The sequence below is a fragment of the Canis lupus genome, chromosome 23 (assembly GCF_011100685.1).
Source record: "Canis lupus familiaris isolate Mischka breed German Shepherd chromosome 23, alternate assembly UU_Cfam_GSD_1.0, whole genome shotgun sequence".
Lineage (NCBI taxonomy): Eukaryota > Metazoa > Chordata > Mammalia > Carnivora > Canidae > Canis > Canis lupus.
The window spans coordinates 44,599,252-44,621,212 of NC_049244.1; the positions used below are offsets into that span (position 1 = coordinate 44,599,252).

General features: G+C 38.9%; 1 protein-coding gene across 2 annotated transcripts; it reads right to left on the reverse strand.

Moving 5' to 3' along the window:
* Positions 1–612: 612 nt before the first annotated feature.
* Positions 613–20,973, reverse strand: TM4SF18 (transmembrane 4 L six family member 18). 2 transcript variants are annotated; one of them, XM_038571185.1, is made up of 6 exons: positions 20,711–20,956; positions 20,428–20,621; positions 17,527–17,616; positions 8,257–8,399; positions 3,858–4,038; positions 613–3,022 (listed from the first exon to the last, which is right to left on the reverse strand). In XM_038571185.1, the coding sequence occupies exons 2-6, from the start codon at positions 20,602–20,604 to the stop codon at positions 3,008–3,010; spliced, it is 606 nt and encodes a 201-aa protein (XP_038427113.1). In that variant the 5' UTR covers positions 20,605–20,621; positions 20,711–20,956; the 3' UTR covers positions 613–3,007. The 2 variants fall into 2 exon arrangements, with proteins under 2 accessions (XP_038427113.1, XP_038427114.1); XM_038571186.1 differs by lacking the exon at positions 17,527–17,616 and having other exon boundaries at positions 20,711–20,973.
* Positions 20,974–21,961: the final 988 nt, after the last annotated feature.

Here is a 21,961-nt window from a genome sequence, read left to right on the forward strand (position 1 = left end):
ATACAATTAAGTTGTAAATCAATTTAAAAAAACCTCACATATTTGGGAATTTTAAAGCATATTTAAAAACACATAGATGGGGACACCTGGGTGGCTCAGTGGTTAGGTGTCTGCCTTTGGCTCAGGTTATGATCCTCAGGCTAAGTTCCTCATCAGGCTCCACACAGGGAGCCTGCTTCTCCCTCCTACTATGGCTCTGCCTCTCTCTCTCTGTCTCTCATGAATAAATAAATAAAATCTTTAAAAAAAAAATAAAAACACACAGATGGAAAAATAAATCATACAGGAAAGTGGAAAACTTTATAACTAGATAATAGGGAAAATACATTTCAACACTCAAGAGTTGAAACCAAAGTAGTACTTAAAGAAAAAGTGCATAGTCTTAAATCCTTATTTTAAGAAAAAGAAATGTTGAAAATTAAAAAACTAGGCATTAAATTTAAGAAGTTAGGAAAATTACAATGAGATAGAAGCAAGGGAAATAAGAGAGAAATGGGAAATATAAAAACATAAATGCACAAAATAGAATTCATTCTCAATTAAAATTAGCAATATTTAGTCTAAGAATGGGAAAATGATAAGAATAAGAAAAAGGGCTATCACACACATACCTTTATGTTTAGTGTTTTTTTATTTTAAGCTCCTTAAACAGATTTTACAGAAAGGAGAGAATACTTCCTGTTTAAATGGGGTTTATTTTTTCTCGTTATTCAAGTAACACATTTTCAAATGAAAATTTGAAAATATAGAACAATATAGAGAAAAGAAACAGAAGTCATAATCCCACCATTAGGGGATAACTATTAACTATTAACATTCATGTATTGCTTCAGTCCTTTTTGTCTGTATCTGAAGGTTTGTGCATGTCTACATGTAATTATATGGTTATTTAAAAGTTTGGGCTCACGCTGCACACATATATTTGTATCCAGCTTTTTCCCTTAAAAACACATCATTAGCAAGTGCTCTTTAAATACAAAATTTGGGGTGGCTGTGTTAATATTTGATTTACTGATACATATGCTGTACTGCATTTGGCTGCAACCCTGTTCTTAGGCAATGTTTCCAATTCTGTGGTGGAGTGGTTCAGCTGACCTCTACTCATGGTCCACTCAAGGTATGGTGCCATATTGTACCTAAACAAGACTGAGACAGTCTGAATGTGTCTGACAAACTGGTGGGATTGACCTGCCGGAAGTCTGTTTACAAGAAGGTTAAGGAGGGATTGGGAGAACTAAAAGAAGTGGGTGCTGAATATGACAAGTTTATGGGCTTGGTGAAGTTAGATACTCTCTGTATGTTGAGTGTGTTGGCATCTTTTCTCATCCTTTAATTATTTTCCTGACAGCACTGACTGGTTGCTTCATTCCTGCCTTCCTTGAGTTCAGATTCTCAAGTAACAATGACCACTAATCTTATTTCGATGGTGTTTCACTCTTGGCTGAGTCAGAGCTAATAAGCAACAATAGGCTGCCCGTGGCTTGGGTGCCCATCCCAATTCTTTCAGCTGGGTCCAGGGCATGGAGATGATCTGAGACAACATGGCTTGCTTTCAAGATACTTATATCAGCAAGGGCTGCCAACAGTGCAGCTTCCCTTAAAGAAGGATGTGGGCAGGTCAGATATCAAGGAGAGAAGCATTTTCCCCTCTTCCCCCAGGCTGCTGCCCAACTTTGACACAGAGCAGGTGTTGACAGAGCATTGTTGACAGTGTTCATGGAGGAGAGCAATGGGCAAGTGGCAGAAGTGTTATGGCCCAGTGGGCCTATGATGGAGACAGGCGTTCAGCAGAGTAGCCATGAAGAGCAGACGGGCCTGGCATGAATATCCAACATTGAATGTCTACTATGCCCACTTTGTGCTATGTCCTATGGATGGTGGGAAAATATATAACATGGTTGCTGTTCTCAAGGAAGTCATGGTAAGTATAGAGTATAGACAGAAAGTTTCTAGATGTTTCACTAAAACTTTTTTTCTATACATACAGGTAGTGATAACTCCCTATGACATAGATATCAACTGATCAGTGGTCACTTTCTTTAACTCATTGAGCATGTCCTCAACTACTCATTTATTTCAAGGTTACCTCTTGTAGCCTACCACACTCATCATTAGGAATGACAAAATAAGGCTAAAGGCTCAGTTAGATTATATAAATTTATATAAAACTTTTTTTTATCTTATGTATCTCAATACTTTCCTTATTGAACACTGATTAAAGCGTTGTATTATGATGTTTACAGATACTCAAGGTGGGAAAAAGCACATATCTTTAAAGGTTGGATAAAAGCAAAAAATTTTAATAGTAAAAATATGAGTATTAAAATATGTTTTAATTATAAAACATGATAAAGAAAACTTGGGAAATAGAGAAAAGCAGGAAAGGTCACCTACGATCCAGACCAATGACAGTTGACATTTTTCTGTAAATCCTTCTAGATTTAGTTTTTCTCCTAAACTTTGAAGATTTCATGTTTGTTTTATATGGTTATGTTTATACCACTAAACATAAATTTGTAATCTGCTTTTTCATTTAACAGTATTCTTAATGTCTAGGATATAATTTGTAATGACTGCGTAACGTAATTTGTAATGGCTACATAATATTACAACTAATGTACTACTCTTGATTTAATCCTTCCCCTAAAATTAGACTTTGGGGTATTTCTAATTTTCTAGAATAGTAAATAATATTGTATTATTTGTATTTACATAAAGTTTTTTCTTCTTTTCTCATTTATTTCCATAGTATAGATTATTGAAAATGGATTTGTTTGACCAAGGAGTATGGACTTTCTGAAGATCCTGATATATATTGCTTAGAAAAAAATCTAAATGGAAGGGTAGCCTAATTGGCACTTCCAGGGGGGACTGTAATTGTATAAACAGGCAAAAAAGCACCAAATGGAGAAACCACCATCATTTGAATATTGCCTTAAGGTCTATACAGTAGATGTGATACAGACAGATGGTATATCTTGATAATGGAAAATATTCTTGTCCTCATTCAAATGATTCCAGGCTATGAAAAAAGAAAAAAGAAAGTGAGTAAAAGTAGTAAATTAAGCTTGATTAATTATCCATGATTACATTTAGCAACTTAAATTTATAGTCATATTCAAAACATGATGAATTAGGAAAATATCTACTTGAAACTACTAGGAGGTTATACATTATTTGTTGTTGAATAAGACACAAGATAACTCAATCATGATTTTTCTTTACTCTGGACTTGCTGGATAGTTCAAGCAATTTCAACCATAACTGAATTAACATTAGTATTTTAGCACATGGAGCAGAAGCAGTTTTGCAGGGACAAAAACATATTTCTCTACTTTAAAACCAATTACTAATGATTCCATATAAAGAATGCTTATTAGGTTAATATAGCAGCATTCAGAAGATAAATTATTCCAATGGGATAATGTTGTGAGCCTTCAGTTATCTTATGAACAGGGAAATTCTCAATGCATAGTAAGACTTTGTACTTTGGGTTATTTCTATACAAAACTAAACTGTTGCTCATTCAAAACACTTGTGCTATTTTCACTTTCAGGACCAAGTGCAGATTTTATAATTATTCCATTGACTCAATCCATGTAGGCAAGCCAACAGACACGTTGGAATATTAAAAAGGAAGAAGAAGAAGAAGAAGAAGAAGAAGAAGAAGAAGAAGAAGAAGAAGAAGAAGAAGAAGAAGAAGAAGAAACAATTAAGATATTAGAGCTTGAGTAAAGTTGAGGCAGTAGGAATGGAATAAAAAGATAGGAGGCTAAAAACCTTTTAAACAAGAGTCATTGAACATTGGGCAGGGGGGTAAAGTGGAGGCAGTACAGGTACTACTGGTGATCTATTACCTGGATGATGACGGAATAGGTTCCACACAGTATCTTGGATAACTGAGCGACTACTCTGATGAGGCAAACGATTACTTGAAGCCCACTGAGAGCTATGAGAATGGAAAATAAAATGATGTTCCACTCCACTACATGTGCAGGTTCCAGGCACTCAGTCCATCTGCTGGAGTCTGTAAGGAAACTGAGAGAGAGAAGAGATATAGTCAACAAGACTGATGGCCAAGCCTAAATACTTGGTCCAAGTAAGAAGGCTTGTATGTTTGGGAAATTAATAAATCTGACTGAAATACATAATATTATTAAATGTGAATTAAAGTACTTAAAAATCATTCAGATACATATATTGGGTATATAGTATGCGTAGCATTGGGCTATACTTATTTTAAACATGGTGCCTGCCTCAGAGATGATTTTAATTCCGTTAGAAGGCAAGACACATACTGAAGAGTTCCCTAGTAATAAAAGGCAGCACATATCAATGCCAAGAAAACTATAGATTGCTTATTCCCGAAAAGTCCAGAAGTAAGCCTGGGCTGTAGAGAGAAGGCTGGGCTTGTGCTAGATATAAAAACCACACATGTGGCAAAATAGCAAAGGGAAATGCTGCTAGAAATTCCTCCACTCTGTCCCAAAGTCCTTTAGAAAGGTGGCTCTCAAAAACGATTATCTGGAGGGCTTGTGAGAATGCAGATTGCAGAGACCTCACCCCAAAAGAGTTTCCGATTCAGAAGGTCTGGATGGGGCTTGAGATTTTGCATTTCTAAGTTCCCAGTGTTGCTACTGCTGCTGCTGGTTTGGAGGCCACAGTGTGAGGACCTCTGGTGTAGACCACTGCTGCTCTACTGCTGTTAAGATTTAGGTGATGAGGTGGGGAATGCAAAAAAAATTGCATTTTGTCTCACAATCTAGTTTAGCACTGGATTGTGAGAATTAAACCAGTCCCGAGATCATCTTAAAACCACACTGAATCTACGCGACTGGACTTGGGCCCGCTTCCAGGTGTGCCATGGCCAGCAGCACTTTCTCCTAAGGGTGACACTCTGTCCAACTGAATCAAAATGGAAAGCTGGTCTCCTCAGAAAATTCTCCAAACAAAAATAATCAAACCTGTTTGTAGGGTAGAGCTATTAATATCTTGTCAATAGCAACATGCTTTTTCTTGAGCTGGCAACTAAGGTAAGCTGGCTACTGGACAGGTGGCCCGGAGCATTGGTGTCTGTAGTGGGAGAGGGTGAATCCTGCATTTTGGGGAACATCACCGCCACGACTTCTCTCTCCTCTTTGTTTTTCCTTCTCCCCCACCGCTGTTTCTCTCCTATTCCTTTCCTTTAGTTCTCTCTTTCCTCCCTTTCTTTATTTCCCACTGCCTATGCTCCAGGACCCTCAGAAGCACTCTGAGAGGAGCACCAGGATGGCTCAGCGGTTGAGCATCTGCATTTGGCTCAGGTCCTGATCCTGAGGTCCTGGGATCAAGTCCCAAGCCTGCTTCTCTCTCTACCTCTCTCTCTCTGTGTCTCTCTCATGAATAAATACATAAAATGTTTTTTAAAAAAGGAAGAAGAAGAAGAAGCACTCAGAATTTCTTGATTTGCTAAATAAAGGCCTTTATGTCTCAAGTTTATGTCTCAACTTTATGTCTCAAGTTCCATATGGAACTCCTGCATCTGTAGGATCTTGGACAAGAGGCTTTATTTACACCTCTGACCCCTAGAGTCTTATTCAGATGATGGGCTTAACATATCGAACCCTGGGGTTTTTACGAATATTTGGGGAGAGGAGTGTAACATACTTTGGAACCTATAAAGCATGATACAAATATAATTTCTTGTTACCATTTCCCTAGACCCATTCCATACACCCTCATACTCTGGACTCAGTCTCGGACACCAGGGAGGCTAATGTCTTCAAGATCCTTCCTCTAGACTGTTCCCATTACCTGCTCCGCACAGATCGGCCAACATTCTAAAGCAAGATGATTTGCAGGGTGTTGATTTTTCTCCTGGACTGTGGTGCTATTTATTCTTCGTGTAAACCACGGGGTAGTAAGTGCACCAGCAGGATCTGGAAGGAAGGGAGGTGCTTTTTCCGACGCTCCCTCCCTCCACAACCTCCATGTGCGGTTCTATCACAGCATTTACTTCATTATATTGTAAGTCTGTCTTATCTGCATCCATATCTACTCCCTCACTAAACTGTGGACTTGGAGAGCCCTGCTGTGATGTTTGCACCCCCCAATGGCCAGGCCTAAGACCTAAGGCCATTCCTAGCACATTGCAAGGATCAGCAAATGCTTGTCGAATGGAACTGATTCAGGATCCTCACCAGTCACCATGCCAGGGGCTGAGCCTGCTAACCACCCGCCAGATGGACGACATCGTGTGGCATGAAAGATTACACATGGTAGTGACATTAATCATAAAATCTGGCATGTCTTAAGAATATATTAAATCTAATTTATGCTTTCCTCCCATTTAATTGTCAATTCTGGGAGGTAGAACTAATTATCTCCAGTTTACAGGGGCTCGGGGATATCTGTTTCAGGTCACAGTTTGTCAGTAGCAGATGGAGAAGACTTGAATCCCGATGTGCTGGCCTGTGCATTGAGGGCCTGTGCTACGAGGGTAACATCACTCGAAAGCTCCACCTCAGCAGAACATTCTGTAAGGTCTGGGTGAGCTCCTAGAGGGAAGTGGCACTGTGTAATTTATCTTTGATTCCCCAGCACCTAATTCAAAGCCTGGACATAGTAGATGCTCAATGAAGTGTTGAATAAATGTACAAATGATTACCTAATTTGTAGAACTTGTTCCATCCAGGTCTGCCTTTGGCTCAGGTCATGATCCCGGGGTCCTGGGATCGAGCCTCACATCAGGCTCCCTGTTCGGCAGGGAATCTGCTTCTCCCTCTCCCTCTGTCCCTCCTCCCCTCTGCTCATGCTTTCACTCTCTCACTCTCAAAAAAAAAAAAACAAAAACAAAAACAAAAAAACAACAAAACAAACAATGCCCCCCACCAACTTGTTCTACCCAGAATTTGCCAAGGCTTGGAAACTTCTCTAAGAGACCAGAGACTTAACTTCCCCTCGTGGCTTCCAATGTTTCACCTCCAAACATTTGTATGTAGCTGGAAGCAAATGAATACAAATATCAGGGGCAACTTTAAAGAGAAATGGAGAGGCATGTAGGCAGTCTGAGATTCTTGTATTGAAAGTGAAATCTCTTTGGTTTTGGGGTCAGGGAAGTTCAGGGATGATGGCACCAAATGATGATTTTTTGCACCCTGTGGGACTTTCTTCATTAGAGTCCCCTTTCCTGAGCCCCGTAAGTCCCACAGGAGTGCTCAGAAATGCCTGCTATTTTCTAGGTTCTCCTGAGTCGAGAGAAAGCTCTGCTCACAGCACATGGTACTTTGTGGAAGCTTCAGGATGAAGGTGGCTATGGGCACAGAAGCAGTTTTGCAATACAGGTCTAGGTGAGCACGTAAGGCTTCGAATAGACGTGGGCCCTGAAGTAGAGCCAGTCACAGGGAGCTGGGAAGAAACTAGACTTCTCTGGGGTGTGATAGAGATACTCTCTCAATTTATACCATTAGAATTCTGAGCATAGGACAAGACAGGGAGAGATTCAGGGGAGCTCTCCTGTAGCTCTGTCTGGGCCCTGCTACCTCTAGAGCTGTTTCTGTAGGGACTGGCAGGCTAATAACCCAGGTACTGGTAAATACAATGCCAGAGGGGTATTCCTTGATCCAGGATTGGGTTGCTTGATGGTTAACTGAGCCACCACCCCTCTAAGTAAGTCTACCTTCCTACACTCTTGTTCAGTACACACCAGATTATCTCCTGGCTGCTCCACAAATCCGTGCACCAGGTCATGTTCCTGGATCTCATTCTGCACTTGGCTGCTCACGCTGCCTGGTTCTAATCTCCGTGTTGTTCCTGACAGTATAGCGTGGGTAACACCAGCCAAGGGCACTGTGATTCTCTCCAAGCCAAGCCCCTTCCCATCTATAACAGACCGTACATCCGCATTGGCCACATGACAAGACTGAGTTGCTAGAACCATTCAAGTGCAAGGCTCCAGCAGTTGCCAGACCATAATAACCACAAAGCTTTGCTCTGAAGTTTGGGAGAAATACACCTTTCATTTGGATACCTCCACATCAGCCTCAAAATAGTGAATGCATATGACATTAAAAGACTGGCAAAAAACAAAAACAAAAATACATCTAAATAGAGATCTATGTAGGAAGAAATTGGTCTGAGTATCATTAAACTAATAGGAAAATTCTGCACCAACATCCCCACGCGGAATCCCAAAGTGATCATGGAACATGAGCATGAACATGAAGCCAGGCTTTCTGGCTTTCTGAGCCCCTTGACTTGTGGAGCACTATTCCTTACCGTCCTGAAGTGCCTTCAAAGGCATACTCCCAGCCATCGAGGGTGCGGCAGTATGGACCCTGAACGAGGCCCAGAGCAGATATGACCAAACAGTATCCAGAGAAAGCAATTCCAAGGGCGGAAAAGATCATCGACAGCAGTGTCTAAATTAAACAAAGAAGAAGGAGGTCAGAAGAAAAAAAAGAAGAAGGAGGAGGAGGAGGTGGAAGAGGTCAGTGCCATAAAATAGACAAAGGGCTATTGTGGATAAAAAAGATCAACTAGGTACCTCCCCCTACTCATCCAAGCCTACTGCACGCAATCTGGGTAAATGCCCACAGAAAAACAGAAACAGTTCATCCAAACCCACTTGATCCTTAAAGTAAGTTTTTAAAATAACTTTTTGTTTGGAATTCCACAGAGGATACTAGTTAGCTTACTAAATTTCTTCCTTTCTTCTGGAATTTCGATGATCAAAATAATGATCACACATTAATGCAGTGAAGCAGCGTGACCAATCTCTATATTTACGTACTGAAGACGTTTCTTTCTAGGTAGGGTGGGTTCCCTAAGAATCATAAGCTATGACCTTTGCTTTTCTCACTTGAAGATGATATGTGAATACCTTCCCTTTAGGAATATGAGTGGAGGTATCAGGTGTTAGCCTACTAAGCCATATTTATGTTCAAGTGAGGATGGGATTGATGGGGAGGAGGGCATTTTCCCTGGAGTAGAGAGAATGAGCAATGCTCACAGGCAGAACAGTACAAAGAGTAGTAAGGGTAAGTAGGTTCATGTGACATGGGGGAGGGTTCCTACAGAGCATTAGAGAAAAGCTTATGAGGACCAGATTGACGTGTTTGTAAATGCTGGGGAAATGGGGTGGTCGGACACGACGCAGTCCTCAAGTGACTTACATGCAAAGTGAGTGTGACTTGGAATATTCAGGCAGAAGGTGGCTTTGAATGCTGGATCAAGGAGAGTAGATTTCATCCTTCAGGGAAAGTAGCTTCCCACCCACCCCCCATAGCCTTTCATTAAATTTTTTCCAAATTAACCAAAAAATTGAATGTATAGCCAATGTAGCTCTGTATACTCTATATCCAGACACACCTTCTATGAGAGATACTTTATCATTTTTGCTCTCTCACTCTTTCTATATATATGTATATATTCATGCACCTATATTATTTACTGACACATTTTTGCTGCTGAACCACCTGAAAGCAGGTTGTAGAAACTGTGATATCTCACTCCTAAACACATCAGCACACATCTCCCCTCAAAAAGATATTCTATTATCTTGCAAATTTTTTTTTTTAACTTTTTTGTACAGGGTTACATCTCTTTAGTTTCCTTTAATCTACATTAGTCTTACCAGCTTTTTGTTTTTTAGAACATTAATTTGTTTTTGGAGAATCCCAGCGCATTGTCTTATAGAACGTCCCACCAATCTGGGCTTTTCTGATTGTTTCCTTACAACTGGACTTGGGTTAAACATTTTAACAAAAACACCCGCTGGGCATGAGTACATTAGGAGGCTCTCGCTGCCTTGGTGATGCTTTTGATCTCTTGGTTAAGGTGGTGTCCTTCAGATCTATAAACGTACATTTTCAAGTTTGCAATTAGTAAATAATTTGTGAGGTAACACTTTGAGGCTGTGTCATGTCCTATCCCCCCAAAACATTTCAACTGATGGATTTTACCACCCACTGATGATCCTCATATCCACTGATTACCAGTTATCACAATGACTGGTTGCAGGATGCTGCTTATTTCATCCCATTATTTCTTCTACATTTATAAATTATTGCTTTTCTACACAGAAGAACTTCCATTTCCCATCTCTCTCTTTCTCTCTCATTGTGGACTCATGGATTTTCTAATTCAATGTGTTATAATTCACAACTGTTATTATTTTTTAGATGCTCATTTGGTCCAAATATGGCCAATAGGAACATCCTGTCAAGTCATCCTGTGTCCTTTGAGACATCCCTATCATCCTTTGAACACCTCTTTGCTTCCTGGCACAGAATGTACCAAGCTCATTTTGAATTTATAAAGAACTAGAATAACTGTTTTTCCAAGAAGCCATATACTTGGTTTTTGAGCAAGGAAGTGACATGAACCAATATATAATTTTGAAAGCTGGCTCTGGCAGCAATGGCATCCAGCCAGAGTGAGAGAGCCCAAAATAAGGATTCCATGTGGAAACAACTTCAAACTGCGGTGACAAAGACGTGCCCTGGAGGGAAAGACGCTGGGGAGGAAATAAGTAGCTGGAGATGGATTGAAAAAAAAAATTCCAGAGTTTGGGACTTGAGCGAAAAGGCCAGTAATAGGGATGCCAAGAAGGGTAGTTTGGTCTGGGAGACAATTTAATCTAATTTTAGAAATCTTGCTTTCAAGTGAGAGTAGAACAGCCAGGTTGGTTGATAATAAATTCAAAAATTGAGACCAGAAAAACAGAACAACAAACCTGTGATCTGGGGGACAAAAGTCATCTCAAATTATATATCTCTTTAATAATTTAACATTTATTTTACTGATTATAGCATTAATACATGCTCATTACTGGAAATCAGAAAAATATATTTTAAGATCACTAAGAAGAAAAGAACAATTCTGCTTTTTTTCCTATTTGATATTATTTCATTGGCATCTTCATATATGATTTAAAAATCTTTCTAATTATATTTCTCATATTGATTTTAATAGAATTTTGACCTATCAAGGGACTAGAGACACAGCTACTTTTTTTTTTAATAGTAGATTACTGCTTGTTATGCTTACCAAAGAAAATTTACCTAATCACCAATGACATTTTCCAAAAAGGAAGAAGGATGTTTTGAAAAGATTGAGCTCCTTGTTTACCAAATGTGCTCTTAAGCAGATCACTGGAAAGATCAATGGAGAATTTCTTCATTTGGTGAAACCGGCAACCATAGCACAATGTGTATGTTTGTGTATATATACAAATTACAGTCTAGTGAGTGGATACCATTGCACAATTGAGCCTCAAAATAAAGCAGGAGAACGAATCTCTCTGAGTTACAGTAGCATTTTCTATAAACTGCAAATGATGTAGATGTTTATAGTACCTACATAACAGGGATGTTTCAAAATTTAAAGGACACAATGGATGTACAAATTATTTTAAAAGTCTAAATATAATCACAATATTACCTATTATTCCAAGTGCCTTTACTTCGCTGAGAATTGTTTTGCAGGGATAACAACCCACAGGATTTCAGCAGAAAATGAGAGTCCACAGAGGAATGAAAAGCAAGCAAGAAATTAATGGGGTTCAGGTCATTCCTGAAATATGGCACCTTAGCATACTGAATATCTTAAACTGAAGGAGTTTGAGAAAATGACAGAAGCAGGATGGTCTCTCTGGCCCCTCCCAACCCCTTCACCCTTCTTCTTTGAAACAGGTCATAAAACTCCCATGTGCAAGGTACCCTCTCTGTATAAGGAGGAAGGAAAACATTCTTATCAGCAGAGACAGGGGATTTGGGGCCAAGAAATCTGTATAAACAAACTTCATTAAACTAAACCTTCTCTTTCTAGTTACTTCTTCTTTACTACCCCTAGCCCAAACCCTTCACTCTCACCGATTCTTTACAAATTCTTTGTTGTTTCTTGCTACTCTGGTCACTTCTTCAGGTCTTCATTCTCCCATGAAGGCCCCCCTGTATACGTAAAAATTCAATAAAATGTATACCCCTTTCTCTTGCTAATCTGCCTTTGTCAGTTTAATTTTCAGACTGAGCCGGAGAACCTAGGAGGGTTGAGTAAAACTTTTTCTCCCTAACAGTTTCTGGCACCCAATCTGGGACACCATTGGCTGGGGACACCTTGCTTGGTCCAGGAGCTACAGTTAGAGATCCTGGATCTCTGACAAAAGCCTCAGAAGAATTTGTACCATGTCAGTTTCTGGGACCACTGCCTGGGGGGGCGGGGGCACTGGTCAAGGGAAAGTGGTAAGAGTCTTCCTTTTCGGATTCAGCTGGGCAGGACAAAAATATTTGTAAGAATTAGTTCTTTGGATTGTGACTCTGGTTAAAATTTGATTTCGAGTTATCCATTGGTTATTGATCCTTTCTCTCTCAGGGACAGCTATCTGCTTTCCTCTGTCTCTATTTGTGTTTGGAGAACTTGGCTCGGCATTTTGCCTGCCAAGTGTCTGTTCTTAGAGGCAGCCGAGTGTCAGGTTATGGGCCTCCAAAAATACACTGTACAGAGATTTGGGCTGCACCCCACTTTGTGGCTAGCATCCTACCAACCGTTGCCTGCTTTCAGGAAGAGTTGTCTAAGTCTTTCTTTTGGTACCTTTGGGAATGGCTCTGGATCTTGGGAGGGCTGCATCTTGTGCATCCTCTTTGGGGACATCTCTTGCACCCATGGTTAAGTTTTGGTTTTGGTTTCAAGTCACTTGATAGGTTTACTTTTATTTATTTTTTTATTTTTTAAAATTTTTATTTATTTATTTATGATAGTCACATAGAGAGAGAGAGAGAGAGAGAGGCAGAGACACAGGCAGAGGGAGAAGCAGGCTCCATGCACCGGGAGCCCGACGTGGGATTCGATCCCTGGTCTCCAGGATGGCGCCCTGGGCCAAAGGCAGGCGCCAAACCGCTGCACCACCCAGGGATCCCCGATAGGTTTACTTTTAATTCAAATATTTGAAACAATTTTTTAAATGAGCTCTATGGTCAGAAGTGGGCCAAATTGAAGGTTGATATTCAGATCTTGACAGAAACTTTTAAAATAAGGCCTTCTCTCCTAAGCTAAAATAGAACTCTGAACTCAGAGGAAAAGAAAACATGTGGAAGGTTTTGTGAAATGATTATGAGAACATTACAAAGATACACCATTGTAAATCTAGAACATAGAAATTTTCTGACTTCCATCTTAGTTGGAAATCTTCTCCCTAATATAAAGCAAATCAAAGATAATGTGGTTGGATGGGTAGGGTAAGATCATCCAAGCTGTGACCCAATTCTTTGAGGAATTAAAAAACAACTGTCCTTGTCTTTTTTTTTTTAATTTATTTTTTATTGGTGTTCAATTAACAAATCTAGTCTTTATGCGAACTAGAAATGTGGCAGTAAAAGCAATTCAAAGTTCACCTACCTATCCTTTACCAATCCCCAAGCTTCCCTATTCGTCTCAAAATGTTTGTAAATGCTGCAATAGATCAGGATGTAGGAAACAGAACTGCCCTGCGCTTCAGAAAAAATTTAAATAGTAATTATTCTAGATCTCTAGATAATAGACATATATGCCCCAAAATTCCTTCTAAAAGGAAACCTACACCCTCTTATCCCCCTAGATGTGACTCTTCCCATGTCTTAGAAATGTAAACATTCTAGGAGATAATTAAAACACAACCCTGAACTGCCTGGAACCAAAGGGGGAAAAAATACCAGGGGTGGGGGAGTCTTTTAAAAAAACAAACTGCTATAAAAACTCCCTCACCAAAATCTAGTCCACAACCTTCATAAGATTCCATGTTAAGGGCAGATACAAATCTTAAAAGTCTTCTCCGCAACTATAGGTAAAAAGCTTTAGCCATCTGAGTGGGTAGCCAAAATTTGTTCTATCTGCCAGAAACATGATCTGGACTCTTACAAACTAGTGAGTTTTCTGTCAGTGTACCTGATACATGGCTAAAATTAAAAAACAAAGGCTGTAAGATCTCTGTGTCTGTCTCTCTATTTATGTCTGTATGTACATGCTACAGACATGTGATATTTTTCTACCTCTAGATGGTATTGCCAAAATAATTTATAAAAATCTCTCAAAAGAGTTCTATTCTAATTGACATAGAGATAAATGAGTGCTCATATAAACTAAGTATCCTTAAAACTCTCAGAAATACAGAAACTAATCCAAAACAATTTTTTAAGTTCATAAGATCTGGAACAGTCTTTGGGATAGTCTCTTAAAAACTGTTAGGAAAAAACCCAACAAGTGTATCTTGAGAGTTGTCAGCCTTAAGCATAATGTAGTCGTGCAATTTTTTTCTACCTAGGATTGCTAGTCAAACAAACATATTATCTCTACTAGATGTTTAAGAAAATAAATCTATAAATTCAACCTAAAAACAAAGCATATTGTAAAAATAAATTGCTGAATGTATGTCATGCACAGCTGTTGAGAAAAAGTATGTTTAACTTTTTGGGTGCTTTGTTTCTGTGACGTTTAATGCTTATCCAATATATATGTCACAAAATTTGTCAACAAGAAAAATAACTTAAAATAATGGCTAACTTTGTCTACTGTCATGAGTGACCTAAACAGAGTTGTTAAGACCAAGTGAGTTAAATGCACATGTGCTAAAAAGTTTTTAAGTGAATTTTTCAACAATCATTGGGTTTTGCAAAATATGTTTATTTTAAAATACCTCCCAAAATCTTTTTGCTAACTTGAAACCTTAAAGTTATACAAATTATGCAAAGTGAAGTTAAATGATGGTAATTCATTGAGTGTACGGGTCATTTCCAAATAAAATAAATTGCTGAAACATTGGTGAACATAAGCTCACCCACTTTTGTCTATTAAAGAGGAACTAAAGATATTTGGGTCTCTTAGTAAATATGTCTTGCACCACACTGAAAAAATGTACTATGAGGAAATGTATGCTTTAGAAATTATGAAATAGCATATTAATGAATTTGCCAACTAACAGGATGCGGATATCTATAACATTCCACAGTTGCTAACTTTGTAGTTTTCACTAGAAATTAAAGTTTCTAAGACTTAAGAATTCTAATTAGTATATGTAATTCAAACTCCTAAAGAAAAGAAAGTAAAACTACTAGAAATAATAAGGGAACAACTCTGTAGACAAGAAAAAAAGGCATGCGTTTTGGCCAAAAAAGAAAAAAAAGAAAAAGAAAAGAAAAGAAAGAAAGATAGAAAGAAAAAAGAAAAAGGTATGAGTTATGGAGATGTGTCAAGGGCAGATACAAATCTTAAAAGTCTTAAAGGTCTTTTGGTTAAGGGAAAAAGGAAACTTTTGGGGAAAACCTCTTCTCTTTTGTATAGTGAATCTTGGATGATCTCAATTTTCATTGCAGAGCTTCAGCAGTTCCAAACCAGGGCAGACTCACATTTAGCTTTCAAGATGTGCTTTATTTAATTTAAATGAGTTAATTGCCAACATGTTATAATTGAGAAGTTGTACCTAAAGCTCCATCTTTCTACTCTATTGAAAACTGAGAAACACTATCCAGTTTTGTCGTGACAACAATTGGCTGGACTGGTGTAGCAGCTCCCTCTCCTCCTTAAACAGAAATTTTGCTCTAATGCCTACCAGGCTCACTTCTTTCATTTTCGTTAGATCTTTAGCTCCTGGGAGCATATATACTGGGACCCCTATTCTAAAGACCGTGAAAGAGCCCTGCGGGGAATCCCCTTTCCCTTCCTCCTGTTCTTTCCATACAGATGCCTGTCATCTCATTCGAATTGATTATAAAACCCTGTCTCGGTGTCCAATGAAAGATGAATGGATAAAGAAGATGTGGTCTATGTATACAATGGAATATTACTCAGCTATTAGAAATGACAAATACCCACCATTTGCTTCAACGTGGATGGAACTGGAGGGTATTATGCTGAGTGAAGTAAGCCAGTCGGAGAAGGACAAACATTATATGTTCTCATTCATTTGGGGAATATAAATAATAGTGAAAGGGAATATAAGGGAAGGGGGAAGAAATGTGTGGGAAATATCAGAAAGGGAGACAGAACGTAAAGACTGCTAACTCTGGGAAACGAACTAGGGGTGGTAGAAGGGGAGGAGGGCGGGGGTGGGAGTGAATGGGTGACGGGCACTGGGAGTTATTCTGTATGTTAGTAAACTGAACACCAATAAAAAATAAATTAAAAAAAAAAAAAACCCTGTCCAGACTCCACACTGTTTACAGCACCCATTTGTACTGGAGGTGCTGAGAGTGAGTCAAGGCAAATCGAACACATTTATTTTTATTATGAACTTAATGGCACATACATTTGATTTCTAGAGATTCCCTGAGAATCATAGGTTAATGTTTGCCAGAATTTATTGCTTCACCTAGGCAATTTTGAAGCTTTTCCATAAGTATAATACCAGCAACTACCAGGGGATGTCTGAGTCAATTGGTTAAGAAAAGGCAGATGCACACAATGCACATGCGCATGCACAGATTTTTTTCAATTTTTCAAATCTCCTCCACCAGGAGCACAGTTCCAAATTTAGCGGCTAATTTAACTCATCTGTCAAAGAAAGCTGGACATGCTATCTTGGCTGCACATTAAAATTTGGCCCTTGGACCAGCTAGGTCAGGGTGTCTGGGGTGGGATTCCAACTCCAAGCTCTCAGATGTTTGCAATGTGCAGCCAATGGTAGGCAACCACTGCTGCAAGATATGCCTACCAGGCCTCCAGGAAAGTTCTTTTTAGTTAATATGTCACGTGTTCTCTCTGAGCCACAGGTAACTCACATAAAGTGTGAATAACAATGATGCAATTCACTGGGTAAGTGTGAAAAAACTATGAAGTGCTATATGAAAATGATTAAAAGATGATGACCCTGAGGAGAAGGATAATGATAGAAATGTGGGAGCCCAACACCTGCCTGCTGAGCACAGGCTTAGAGAATATGGTTGTATTGTTCTCTCTTGATTCTATTTAAATTATTTTTCAAGTCCCAGTTAAAAAAAAAAAATGTGCATCACATGTACCCAACACATGGAGAAATCTAATCACTATGCTGAGTGAAGGAAGCCAGATACAAAAGAGAAATACTGCATGGTTCTATCTACATAGAATATAAGCTAATCTATAATGACATAAAGCAGATCAAAGATTAATCTTTTGGGAGTGACGGAAATGTTCTGTGTCTTGATTGTGATGATGGTTTCATGGGTTATTTGGCTGTCAAAACTCATGGAATTGTATAATTGGGATGGATGCCATTTGTTGCATGTAAATTAGCCCTCAATCAAGTTGAAAAGGGGAAAAAATAAGTTCACAGACACGTCGTTAGGAAAAGGTAGTGTTATTTTCTAAACTCATGTATCTTTAAATCCTGAACTTCTGGAAAAGCATCAGCAGGGACAAAGGTGGAGGAAAGACAGTAAACAAAATGAAAGATTTTTTTTTTTTTTTTAGTAAATTCTTGGGCTCTGCGTTGAAAGGATGGTGGAAAGTGGACAATAGTGTCAGTATTTTCATGTTTCTGAGCGAGAGGAAAGAGAGCCAGAGCCCACTCAAGCATCCTCAAAGTACTATTGCTCTTACCATGTATTTTTTGCTGCAGTTTTCACTCTGGCAACATTTATAGTTGCTATCATTCTCCAGTACAAGAAGAACTGCTGCTACTATAAGCATCTGTGGTAGGGAAGAGAGGAAATATCAAAAATGGAATACTAGTCATAATCAGAGCACAGTGATTCAGAGCAGGAGTGGGGTCAAGTGGACCTGGGTTCAAATCCCAGCTCTGCCAGTTTCTAGCTGCATGAACTTGAGGGTCCTTCCCTAGAAAATGGTGTTTGAGGACTCACCTTGGTGGGTTGTTAGGAGGTAATATATACACAATTTTGAACACAGTGCTTGATTTATAGTAAGTGATTGATAAATGTGAGCTCTTATCATCATGCTTATCAGTCATCAAAAGCTAATGATTAAGCAGTAAATGGTATGGACATGGGAATACCACCCCAGGGCAGCAAATCTGCATTTCTCACTGGCTTCAGTTGCGGAGGCCAAAGGAAAATCATTCACCAGACTTTGCCATTTGCCAGCCTCTCTCCATTTACTGCCCTTTGGGAATGCAGGCGAGAGGGATGGTTAATCTGAAACCACATGTCTTCATTCAAAGTAAGGTCAGTTTGATTTCCCCAAGCATTCAGATCATCGCAGGTTCAAATTTTCAAGGGTTCTTTGTCTCTGTTAAGCTAACGGACTAGGAGAATTCAATGTATCCTATTTCCCTTCTTTGGTATCTTAGGGAAGGGCTCAGGTTCTGGAAAGAACATAGATTTCTTTACTGTTGTAGGTCCTCGTTTGGGCAGATATGGACTGTGAATTGCTTCTAACAAATTCTCCACCTGTCCTTTACTCCTGATGTTGAGGACTGAATCTTGAAGCTGAGTTCATCGTTCTTTTACTATGTGTAGTCAATATTTCCACTTTCCAAATTCCTTCAGCTTTCATTTGTCTATTTACTTATTTATCTAAATTCCTCTTCTTCCTCCTAAAAAGATTTGATGTGATAACAGTAATGTTTTTGAAGAATTCCTTAACAGTGGAAGATGGAGAACAGGTTCTTTTCTCTTTTACACAGAATATTAATAAAAGAGTCCTATACTCTCCTCCTTTCAACACTGTTAGTTATCACAGATTTTAGTAGATTCTGGCTTAATCTCACTAATGCCTTGCAATTCTTCTATTTATTACAGCTGCATATTGAGGGAAACAATGACAGAAGGCACAGCCAGGTACAGTAATTGGCTTTGTGACAATATTAGTAGAAATAATTAGATCTAGAGCCTAGAATCCTGTGTCAAAAGAGAAACAAACACAGGCACTGCTCGTGTTGAAAGAGAAACTGCTTTCTTTTTCCATTATAAAATTAGAATTGGAATACAGGGCTCAAATATAATGGAGGAACATTACCCCAAATCCCACCATCCTCACATGTTTTTCTGTATTTACTCCCGGTGTTTTACCACCTATGTATATTTTACATGGTACGATTGTCATTTATTCAAGTTTTTTGTATCTTTTTTTTATCTTTTTTTCTTTTGCTAAACACAAAATATTTATTTTCCACATAATTACAGCTTCACCATTATAGTTTTCATCACCATGGGAAGTGAATATACCACAATATATTTGGCCAGTTCTATGCTACGGTGCTCCTATAATTACTTACTATTCTAAATAGTGCTGTCATAAATAACTATGCATCCATCTCTTTCCTTATTATGGATTATTTCCTCAGAATAAATTCTCAGATTTAGGATTACTGAGTCAAAGACATAGGCATTTTCATGGATCTTAATAGAGCATATCAAAATCTTCTCCAAAAGATTTGCATTCACTTATGGTACGAGCACCAAACATTCATTATGTACCTATCACACAGCAACTTTAATAGCATTGGGTATCAATACTTTAAAGTTGACTAAGTTAATATGCAAAATAGTAACTAAATGAAAACTGCTTTTCATCATAGTTATTCAAATTTTATAATACTTAGGAGCCCACGAAGATGTAGAGATAAATTATAATGCATTTTTTATGTCTTTGGTGGTATAGTAAGCTTACAGTGAACAATGTGCTGTTTTTAGAAATGATATGATCAGGAAAAGTGTTTTTCCTCTGAGTTGCCAACATGATTTACTATCGGTTTGTTTTTAAAGAGCACAAAGCCATCAGGAAAACATTCATAGATTCTTACGGTAAATAATTTGATTTCTTTTTCAAAAACACCCCCCAATATGGGAGGCATAATATCAGACTATTTAATGATAATATGGTTCATTCTTCAACAAGTATTTATAATTACAATATTCACTGGCTACCTACTACACATCAACCTCTGTCCTAGGCACTTCCTTCATGAGATTTTATTGAATCCCCACAGTTACCCTAGAAAGTAAATGCCATTACTCCCATTTTTCAAATGAGGACACTGAGGCACTGAGTAACTTGCTCAAGGTCTCATGGCACAAACGACAGAACTTATATTTGAATGTAAATTTGTCTGAATCTCCAAATCTCTGCTTTTTCCACATGGTCTTGATACCTCTCCAATCTAGATAAACTGTGAGTCCAGGTAGAAACTATTCTAAAAAAAGGGCAATACCACTGAACATTAAACAGCTTAAACCAACACACAGGGTTCATGAGGACATAATATTTCGACAGGCCAGTGTCCCACAGACTAATTTCGTTCAGACTAATTTCCTGCATTGCTGAAGCGACATATGTGGGCAGCTTACCAAAGACAAAGCCACCCTCCCAAGTCCTCACTGACTACCTGCCCCTCCACCCCGACCCATCCTCTAAATCCCAAACCCAGGATTAGTCCAAGTCCAGTGATCCTTCCACCATGCATTACTTCTGCTAGGAATAAGAAAATGCTTAGTAAGAACAGCCCCTCCTACAGCCCCAAGTCTCCAAAGTCACACTTACCATGACACCTGAGAAACAGATTCCTTCAAAATACCACACGTAGTTGGTGAGTTTATTGCTGGACGCATAGGAAGTTTGCCCATTTGGAAAATATAATAATATATTGACAATTATGCTCCAAAGTGCAAGAGGAATCAGCAGACCACTTAGGCAGCCTCCACATTTCCGAGACCCCATCTTACCCTGCTCAGAACCTGCAGATTTCAAGAGTGTAGAATTACATAAAGCTTAATTTTCTTCCTACCTGTCCTTTTTTTTTTTTTTTTTTCTTTTTTGAGATTACCTTCCACTTTCTGGGTCAGAGCCCTTCACTCCATATTCATGAGAAGCCCAGGGCTCGGATAGAACTGCAGCCCACACAATCTCTGGTGTGAAATAGTGGTTTACTGTTTGGAGAACAATAGACAATGATCCACGGCTGAAGAGCTGAGCTGGTCTTCATCCTGTGCCAAAGGAATGCGGTGTTTTTACTGCATTTTAAAATAAGTCATTTTCCTCTGGATTCCAGCACTAAAGCCTCAACCGTGAGCGTATTTTTAAGAAGGAAGTTGGGGGTGGGGGGTGAGCAGGGTGCGGTGTGGAATCGAATCTGGCAAATTTCATCTGACTGTGAACAGGAGGGTTAAAGAGAAAACTGCCAAGGGAGTTTATCCTAGAGCAGAGTATGTGGTATGTTTGCTCGGATATCCTGACTTTATATATCTGCCCTTCATTCAGTGTTCTTAATTCTGTGCTCACTATTCACCAAGCTTTGTTCCAACTGCAGGGGGCACAAAGGGGACAAAGACAGGGTCAGACTAGTGGGTGAGAAAAACAAGACATCACTGTTGGTGAGTTTACTGTTGCCAATACCGGTACAGCTTTCCTTCTGAGAGTTCATCTCTGTGATTTATACCTCTCTGATAAATAATAACAGGAGTAAATTCACATCTTTCCTACTGCTTAGGAAAATGGGTATAAGAATTTGGGGAATTTGATTAAGATTTCACAAGTAATAAGTTTGAAACATGGACTTAAGAATTCTCCCTTCCAAATGATCACCCTGAATTGAAAGAGCCACAGGTCCTCTCTAATTAGGTTGACATGAGGAAAGGATTAAGGGAAGGCATCCTGACACTACTATGTCTTTTTTAAAAATATGTTATTTATTTATTTGAGAGAGAGCACGAGTGGAGGGAGGGGCAGAGGGAGAGGGAGAAGCAGACTCCCTGCTGAGCAGGGAGCCCGATGCGATGCAGGATCCCAGGACCCTGAGATCATGACCTGAGCCAAAGGCAGATCCTTAACTGACTGAGCCACCCAAGCACATGCCCCTGCCTTTTAAAAAAGACTTTATTTATTTATTTATTTGAGAGAGAGAGAAAGAGAGAGAGAGCTGATACTACTACGTTAAAGATGATGTGGACAGTGGTGGTAAGGAATTCAAGGGTTGCCTCATGTTGCTGCCATCCCTTTCTATTGGTAACATCAGAACCAATGATGAGGAAGTAGAGACCTAAGAAATGGGAATTAAAAAAAAAAAAAAAAAAAAAGA